Source organism: Ctenopharyngodon idella, chromosome 18 (genome assembly GCF_019924925.1).
Source record: "Ctenopharyngodon idella isolate HZGC_01 chromosome 18, HZGC01, whole genome shotgun sequence".
NCBI lineage: Eukaryota > Metazoa > Chordata > Actinopteri > Cypriniformes > Xenocyprididae > Ctenopharyngodon > Ctenopharyngodon idella.
Window position 1 is genome coordinate 23,424,428 of NC_067237.1, and position 9,816 is coordinate 23,434,243.

The 9,816-nt window shown below is 36.2% G+C and overlaps 1 protein-coding gene across 1 annotated transcript; it reads left to right on the forward strand.

The window, feature by feature from the left end:
• The first annotated feature begins 935 nt into the window (after nt 1–935).
• On the forward strand, nt 936–9,690 carry il34 (interleukin 34). Its single transcript, XM_051869673.1, has 7 exons — nt 936–1,234; nt 3,206–3,315; nt 4,692–4,798; nt 5,158–5,235; nt 7,529–7,729; nt 8,019–8,181; nt 8,850–9,690. Exons 2-7 carry the CDS (start codon nt 3,276–3,278, stop codon nt 8,891–8,893), a joined length of 633 nt encoding a protein of 210 aa, XP_051725633.1. The 5' UTR covers nt 936–1,234; nt 3,206–3,275; the 3' UTR covers nt 8,894–9,690.
• The last annotated feature ends 126 nt before the right edge of the window (nt 9,691–9,816 follow it).

The window sequence follows — 9,816 nt, forward strand, 5'->3', positions numbered from 1 at the left end:
ATTGACAAAGCAATCCTACGACAAAGCAAGTGTGTAGTGCGCCTTGGTTGCCCATTGTCCATTGTGTTGTTAGATGAGGCGCTTCAGAGTCCGAAAAAGACATTTGTCATGAAATTCCTAAAAGTGTACAACTGTGCCAAGCCTGTCACCACAGAACCACAGTAAATGTAGGGAATAAATTAGTAATGTGCGTGGGTGAATGAGGTTTACAGGGAGTTTGGGCAAAGAAGACACTCTTGAACTGGCGCTTGACTGCTTGTTTCTTGACTCATGTAGGCCTACTAAAGGTGTTGTTGTTGGCCGATTGATAACTAGTTTTGAAATATTCTAGTGGACAAATTTCTGGCTGGTGTCAATTTTGTGGTCATTTTTACTCATCAAATAAACTGCAGAGGTTGAGTGTAGTATGTGCACTTTCTGGAGTGTCAACTTAATTAATTATTAATATTATTTATTTATTTTTTAGCACCGCATTGTCTTTTCCAGTTAACATTAACTATATGAAATATTTAAAAAATAAAATAAATAAATAAATAAGATAAGATCTTATTTTGTCATGTTTAAATGTATAGTAACTTGATAAATAATGACGGTACACGTATGTTTCATTCAGTTAATGGTTGCCTCCTCAGGACGACATCTGTTCGCGAGCGTATAAATTTAGCGCGCTCTTACTAACTTGTAAGCTTTTGTGGTTACTGAAACGTATTTACTAAAATTAAAAAAAAAAATACTTTTAAGACCCCCCAACATTTCAGACTTTTTAGGGGGGTCAGACTTCCCCATGATTCGTACCATTGTCCTAGTGTTCGAACAAAGGCATTGTCCTAGTGTTCGAATAAGACTAAACCTGTTTTGCTCACGTCCAGCCACTGACGAGTTAATAGTTATGTTGTCCCAAAAGTGAAAGTAACAGTTTCATCGACTGTCGGTCTTTACTCAGCGTGTTCTTCTCGTGGTACTTCGCGCGGAGAAGGCTGTAGGCGTGTATGTGTGTGTAGGCTATATAGCAACTTAACCTAAAGAGGTAATATAAGAAAAGGGAGTTTCCGAATCTTTTGGGTGGACGTTGCATTGAAAAGGGGACGAATTTACTACTTCGGTCAGTATTCTGCATGCCTGGAAGTGTCAGCGGTCATATCTAGAGGAATAAGCAAACAATTGCTGTTTGTTGAAAGTAGGCTACACTGCAGATGGCTTCCCTGTGAGACAGCCTAGGTCATCGAATCGAAAGGTTTGTGGCTTATTTGTATTCCTTGTGCTGTTGAAGTGCGTTGCGTGTTAATGCGTCTTCTATGGGAATTAGACGCAACAAGGCGTTTCATAAAGGCTAAGCCAAGATCCAACGATCCAACGCCGTCCACTGACAGATCCCTTTTGATTTGATTAGATTACAGGTGAATTTACAAGATGTTCTGACAGCAAAATTTGGTCGATACATCAACACTTGTCGATGGCATAATTTATATTTATTATTTAACTGGAATTGCATTCATGATACTTTCTCTCTGTATTATATAGGAATATATGTATTTTATATCTCTATCTATCTATCTATCTATATATATATATATATATATATAAAATATAATTTTTCTCTCAGTATCTAAATCTAATACTAGATTCTAATTCTAATCAGAATTTTCAGTAACATTATTCAGAATTCCACTATTCAAACTAAACATTCATTTATTTCTGTACAGGTCCAAACAAAGGTAATTCTGGGTGATATTAGGCACAGGAAAACATTATGCTTTTGTATAAACAAATTTGGGAACAATGAAGAGACTAACATTGTACAAACAAACAGCATGACCCACATCTTGCAATTAAAAATGTTGTGTTGTAAAAAAAGGGTAACTTTATTTTAAGATGACATAGTTACACGTTACTACATGTACTTATTATAGTAATAACAGTAAATTATGCATAATTACAAGTAACTAACCCTAAATCTAACCCTAACCGTAACCCTATAGTAAGTACATGTAGTTAATTAGTATTACTAAGTACATAAAATAAGTAAATGAGTACAATGTCACCTAAAAATAATGGGTTACTTTATTTTAAGGTGTCTTTGTTACACTGTAATTATACATTTAAGTACTGAGTAATATTAAGTAACTACATGTACTTACTATAGGGTCAGGTTTAGGGTTAGTTGCATGTAATTATGCATAATTATAGTTATTACTAGCGTAACTACGTGTAACACATGTAACAATGACACTAAAATAAAGTGTTACCAAATAATGTGTAACCAAAAAACAAAGTGAATTAATGAGATAATTCAATTACTGCCTAGTATTTCTAAAATTTAGGATAAAAAATGGCATCTCCAGTATTTCCAGAAGTTTAATCTAAAGACACAACCAGAATATTGGCCCTATTTTTTTTTTTTTTTTTTTTTTTTTTGTGCATGTACACTATAGTATGAAATGTCAGTAATGTATCTGCAATGTATTTCTCACAAAAGATTTAATCAAAATCTGCTTTAGAATAAGAGAATCAAGCAGATCTCGCAGAGAAAACTGATTGCGAAATAGAAAATTCTTAAAATAGTAATTAAAACGTCAAATAAAAGATGACGTTACATAAAGAATATGATTTATTCTGGATCGTGTTCTTCACAGGTTCTGCCTTACAGGTCCATTATTACAAGTAATCATTTTCCATATCCAATAAAGACATTTCTGATAAAGCTACAAAAAATGTTGATAAAAAATGTACATGCTCCACATGTTCATCACATGGATATTAGTCAGAAACTTGCTGTCATGTTAAGATGATAGTAAATTCCCTTTAGGATTACAAGGAATTTTAATTTTTCCTTTCGAAAGAAGCAAAAAGAGACAACATCTGGATTTGTTTTACACAGCTGCTGCACAGGCTGTGTAGGAGAAAAACAGTGGAACGTTATGATAGAACTCCAGCCCTTCAGATGAGCAGCGATCCCTTTTCCTGCTTCACTTTGAGTTTTTACAACATTTTTGGTCATTAAAATCAGATATGCCAGCTCAGTATTTTTCAATATTTATATGTTTTACCATCCAGAAGGAGAGTAAATGAATTCAGATGTGGTCCGGGTTCTCTTTGTCCAATATGAATTTAGTTATGTGCACATAAAGTCAACTCAAAAACTTGCCATTTAATCTAGTTTGATGTTTGTTTTGACTATACTGTCTGTTTTTGTTTTTTTTAATAGACCAAGCGGACATAAAGATTTTCTGGAATCTAGACCCATATTATAGTGCAAGCAGAGAACAAGCAGAACCATGATCCAGTCTGAATGCCGCCTCCTCAGGGGGCTGCTGGGTAAGTCCAGTAATTACGTGATTTCAATTGTATAATGCTAGCTTTTGTGCCAATAGGACCTTTGAAGATATTCAGTTGTGTGGGAAATTTGGATGTGACAGTACTACACAAAAATATTTCTGCAGTGGCACTTTAGAGTGATTCATTACTTCCTCAGCTAACTGGAGAGAGTCTCTTGTGCTTTTACACAAAAAGGACAAACACAACTGATACGTCTAAATGAGAAGAACTTCTCTGGCTGATTACGTGAGCTAGCTTAGGCAACAGTTGCTAAGAATTAGTGTGTGGTTTTACCTTTCTGCATATATGGTCAGTTGTTACTTCTGAAATGAGTGTCAAGCTGAACATATGTTTGAGGAGAGCTACTGCATATGGTGCTGCCACTGAAGGACTAAGACGTGACTGTTAATGTCACCACTTCCTGTGTTCAGGAGAGATACAGATCAGAAATAGACAGATGCATAAGGTAAAAGAGAGGGCAAGGAGGGGGATACCAGGCCAAAAAATCCAGAATAACTTTGACGGGAGGTGGGGGTTGAGTGGTCGGACACCAGTAAATAGCCCAGGTTCTGTGGCATAACAAATTCCTTGCCCTCGGAAGTCTGTTTCATGGCTCGGAGACTTTGCTGACTGTCAGTCTCTGGGTAACAGCCCTATAGTGCAGCTCAACCACAGAGGCCAACCGCACTGTGATCCACAGCAAAGTGACAGATGAATGCCGGTGCCCTGTCTTTCCGCCCTGGGCTAACTAGTCAGAATCACTTATCTTTAATAATAAAAGCTCCAAAATAGATACAGGATCAGCCTCAGGTTTGCTACCACAGTTCATCTGCATGAGTTTGACTTTGACTTTATCTTCTTGAAAATGCTCCCATAAGCATTATGTGATCATTTCATGCATATTATGCTTTTGAGGACTGCAGCTCTTGTGTTGTGGCATTATGACTCGCTTTTTGCAGCAGCACCTTTTTCCTTATAAGTCGGGCTGTGGTTTGAGGTTTGTGTCTTGTCACAGGGCCAACTTTTGACACTTAATTTATGTAAATTAATGCGTCATTGCCTTCAAATATGCATCGCACCGTTACTATGTGACATACCGCTACAAAAGTCAACAAAACATAAATAAAATGTGATGTAGCTAATAGTTATCATCAATAAATTTAAATATATACTCCATCTTCAAAACGGTTTTGAATACATTCATCATGAAGATTTGTATTGATACTATACATAAAGGTACAGGCCTTTTAATTAATAAACTCATATGAAGTGGAGAAAAGATTTTGCTATGCATATTTTGATGTAAAGTTTAAGTACAAAACAGCAATCATTTCATGATGCTAAAAGCCATTATTTTTCTTCTTTTGTTCCTCTAGGTTTTATTTGTCTATTACCAGTGTGCATAAGTGCAGCACCAGATCTCTGTGGCCCACTGAAAACAGTACGGGAAAGCCTAAACTCAACCCTTAGGAGACGTTATATGGTAAATGGATGCATAATACTTAAATTATAGTGTTATATTCTGAACAATGACTATGTTAGGCTCTTGTAAAGCTTACATGGAAAGATATTGATAATGAAAACAGACATAAAATATACAATTTGCATAAAGTGAAGGTTGTATAAATGTCTAGCACAAGGATGGGAAACTTTGGTCCTGGAGACCCCCAGAGTTTAGCTCCAACCCACACCTGAACAATCTAATCAACATTTTCAGGATTACTAGAAAGCTACAGGCAGGTGAGTTTTTATCTGGGTTGGAGTTAAACTCTAGGAATGAAGTTGCCCATCCCAGAGAATGAATGGCATGCCAATTAAAGGTTTTACATTTATTCTTCACAGAAAATGAACTTTCCTATTAATTATACTATTCAAGTGCATTATGAGGAGGTGTTCAGACTACGCAACATCAGCAGACTGGTAGGTCTTTATCCCACTGACACTGTCCCTGACCACAACCCTCTGACTCACTTTCCATCGTGGCTTAAAGCCACACTCTCCACAACTTCCTACACCAATTAGATCATTTTTCCTGTTTGTCGCCGATCAGATTTATTACTCGTGACTTACAAAAAGAGTCAGATTGGAGTCACAGTTTTAAGGGTTTCTGAGGGCTTTGAGGGCCTGTGACTCAGCATTTGCAAATATTCTGGGGTGAAAAAAAAAAAAAAAAATACAGCAATTCATAACACTGTAAATTATTGTATTATAGTATTATATAATATGATTTTTTTACTGAAACAAGTTTTTTTTAACACAAGCATAAACAAAAGGCATATACTACCACTATGCATAAATATCTTACAACTTAAGATATATATTCTTAAAATTACAATAATAATAATTGAATATTAATTTAATAAAACCCTTATGTCAAAATTAAATTTAATATAACATTAAATTAAGAAAAAAATATAGAAAATGGTTAAAGCCAGAGCCACATATTGAGGAATGGATAGATATAAAAATATATATGTGATGGAAAGACTTTTTCTTATAATTTTATTTGAGTAAATGGACTGAATACATACAGTATACATTTTACCGTATTCATTAACTGAATACAGATTTCTTAAGAGTTATAAGTTATTGCAAGTTATATAGTGCTTTGTATATATATATATATATATATATATATATACAGTTAAACCAAAAATTATTCAGATACTTTGACCTGACCATGTTTTGCTTAAGTGTTATCTGACATAATTAAGATTATTTTTTCTGACACAGTTTAACTCTAAAATATTGTCATATTTTATTACTATTTTTTTAAACTATAGTGAATAAACTGTAATAATGAATGAAATGTTCAAGGTGTCTGAATAAATTTTGGTTTGACTATATATATATATATATATATATAGTGCTTATATATATATATATAAGTGCTTTGTACTAGTGATGCGCAGGTCGGCTTTTTTTCCAACCCGCGGGTCCCGCTTTTATGAAATTATATGGCCCGCCCCGGCCCGCCCCGCACCACTGTATCTATTTTTACAACCCGCCCCGCCCCGCACCCGCGACCATTAAACAGACATATAGACATTGTAATGTTAAATAAACAGCCTTTATTTCAGCCTGAAAGTGCTTGGAAACATCGCCCTGTAAACTGGCAACAACATCCGATTGAATATGAACCATAAACCAGGTCATATTAATAACAAGATAATGGTAAATATTTTCAACATTTAGAAAGCAGCCTATTCATCTAATGGGCTAAACATTTTTTTTAGATTTGTACGAGGCTGACAGTTTACAGCGATAACCGCTGAACTTTTTTAATCAAATTTTTTTTAATCTGAACTTTTTTTAATCAATCAATCAATCAATCTTAACAGACTCCAGGTCCAATTTTAAAAGGAAAAATGAAAAGAGAGAGAGAGAGAAAGAGAAAGACAATAGCCCACAGCATCTACCACACAGAATTGTTCATTTTAGCGTTTTTACGTTCGCTGTGCAAAAAAAGAATGGCATCCACTGTGACCGGGGTATAATCTATTTCGCAGTAATATTTTGAGACGTGTCACTGTCGTTCTTTTTCGTAGACCCCCCACAAATATGTCTTGCCATGCTAGAAGTGCCTGTTTTGTGGCTCTCGTGTTTGTAAATTTCTTCACATGAGTTGCACTTCACATAGCCGATACTGCTGTTGTCTCCTGCTGCAATTATTTCTGAGAACCGTTCCCAAACATTAGATTCTGCAGCCTGACCTGTTTTTCTTTTAATTATGTAAGTTCCCGACCTCAATTTCTCCCACACCTCGTCTTCCATCTTCTTCACTTTTATTTTTTTCGTTTTTGTTGTTGTGGCTGGCGGCCAACCCGCCCCGCATATAAAGTGACAATTTCTTTGCCTGCCCCAACCCGAGCCGCGGGTTAACCGCGGGGTCCGCGGGTTATGAGACGACCCGCGCATCACTACTTTGTACGTATATATATATGTATGTGTACATATATTCCCCTTTCTATGTAAATTGTAAAATTGGTGTGTAACATGAGACCATAAATTCTGAACTTTGACCTGACCTGGCATAAACACTGTGACCTTAAAATGAACTCTTTTTTTCAACATTACAAGACTCTGACACACAAAAGAATACATGCCTATAAATCATAACCATTCTAATATAATTCAACATTTCCTTCCTCATTACAGTTCTTCTCCTCATTCCTTCTCTTATCTTGTTTATCTCTCACTCTCTGTCTTCTAGAACACAAGTACTGAAGATGAACCAGTGCAGCAGAGAGATCTACAGGATTTGTGGCTTTTGGTTAGTCAACAGGGTATAAAGAGGGTTTTAAAGGTGCTGCCAGAGAGACATCCTACAAGACGTAAATACCTCTCCAATCTGGAGAATCTCTTCAGAGATTTTGAGGCGCTTTATAAACAGAGGAATCTCAACGATGAAGAGGTTAGTTATTAATCATTCTGGCTGTCGCTGCCACTGCTCACAGTATCTCAAAGCTATATTTTTTCTGCTTTGGAATACAAGTATTAGTTTTAATGATTTTTTTTTGTTGTTGTTGTTGGATTAAATAAAACATCAATATAGGCTTATTGTTTTCTTTATTGGGTAATTTGAATTCAGTTTGACCTCTTAAATCTGTCCAAGCTGTGTTACTGATGTTATGTGAGCAATATTTATAGTATTTAAGTTCATCATAATAAATGTGTGTGTCTTTGTACCCGTTTCAAAAAAGAGAGATCCTCCAGAGAGCATACAAAACATTCAGAATCGATTGCTGGACCCATATTACCAGGGATGGAAGTCTGTTACACCCAAGTCATTACTGGATAACTGTTATCGGACCATGCTTTGCCTGTTCAAAGAGTGCTTCTCAAATGAGGATGACAATTATGATTGTAAGTTAATGGAACTTGCTTTTTGTTTTTACATTTGTGTGACGGTAGAATATTGATCTGCTAAACATTGATTGGCTAAAAGGCCCACTGAATCAATTCAACAAACACAGACTACTTTTTTTTTTTTAAAAATTGGAATTTTTTTTGGGAATGATGGTACTGACTTACTCACTGGTGTTTTGAGGTTTTGAGGCAAGACAGTTGAGGTCCATCTAATGATTGCTACCATTTGGTTTGGGGAATTTTGGAGTCAAACCACAAGAAGGGTTCTTCCACCAGTCCACCAAATTTTTGTTGATAACCTCACGCAGCCCCAAAATGTATGCACACGGTAGCAAAAAGATGGAAACTTTTGCTGTTTGTTGATGCATGTCTGTGGTCAAAAATCAGCCTTTGTGAATGAGAAAAAAAATCCTAGGGGATTGAATCAACATCTTTATCCCCTCCCCTCCATGATGAATGAGATGGTAGCATGATTCAGGCTTTGAGGTTGTCTGAAGGATACCTTAAGAAACCCACATGTTTTTACTAGCCTGAACATGCCTGGTCTTTTGCTTTCTACCAATTCTTTGTGATGTGTCTATAATGAGGAGCTCTAAATAACATCTTTATATGTGACACCAAAATGTGACCACTTATCTGTGCTCTTTCTCTTTGTTCATTTCTAGATTGTGAAGTCCTCAACTGGAGGAAAGGGAAGAAAACAACATAGCAGCAGATCTAAGCGGATCTGATCCTGTCTTCATGTTGCTGGTATTGGTGTAAAAGGGTGTTTCCCGGTGTATGTAGTGACATGCATCATGCTTGTGTGCCTCTTGTCCTAGTGACTGCCTCCATCGGTGTTCCCCATACGGAAAAATGCAACACCACTTGGAAGACACTCTACTGACCCTGCAGCTATTGCTCTCCGTCATTCAGAACATGCATACCTCCGTCCACCCGCCTGCCAACCTGCATATTTATGTGGCATTTTGCTAATAAAGTATCATGTATGCACTGTACGTGTGCTCTATGGAGGAGAGAAGCTTTGACTCTTCGCTGTAGCATTTTCTATTGGTAATTCCAAAAAGTCTTTGCCACTGTGACTTATATTTCTGAGGAAATTAAATATTTTGTCCTTGATGAATAGCAAAACAGTATATTATCATTGCCATGTTGTAAATGTTCTTGGTAAGATTTAGGCAAGACGTATAAATAACATGAAGCTTCTTTTGTACACGTATCATTTGCATGCAAATGTTGTGCTGACTGCTGGCTTAGTCGGCACTGTTGCTTTTACCCATTGGCTCTTTACTTTGTGCTTAACTGCTGGTTCGATGTTGAAAGTTTGCACCAAAGTACTCCAATAAAAAAAAAGCTTTTTAAGGTGACCAAGAGGGTTTGATATCAGGTTTGCATATATTTTATACACAGATTTTAATCTAGGTTATTTATTTGGGCTCCTGCCACAGAATGTTCTGGTAACTGCTGTAACATGGCTTGGAAATAAATCTCCCACTATCACCCTCATGTGTTCACATGTATCATTTGTTTTAAGCTATGGGTTTGGTTACTTTACAAACACACTCACCTTTCACACACATAGTACCTGATGGGTTTACAATATCAGAGATAAACATCACAAGACGCATTTTT

Bases quoted from the DNA above. Each gene is read 5' to 3' on its own strand.
- il34 (XM_051869673.1), top strand. From the start codon at position 3,276: ATGATCCAGTCTGAATGCCGCCTCCTCAGGGGGCTGCTGG. The intron at 3,316-4,691 runs GTAAGTCCAGTA...TTGTTCCTCTAG, and splicing joins CCTCCTCAGGGGGCTGCTGG to GTTTTATTTGTCTATTACCA. The intron at 8,182-8,849 runs GTAAGTTAATGG...GTTCATTTCTAG, and splicing joins TGAGGATGACAATTATGATT to ATTGTGAAGTCCTCAACTGG.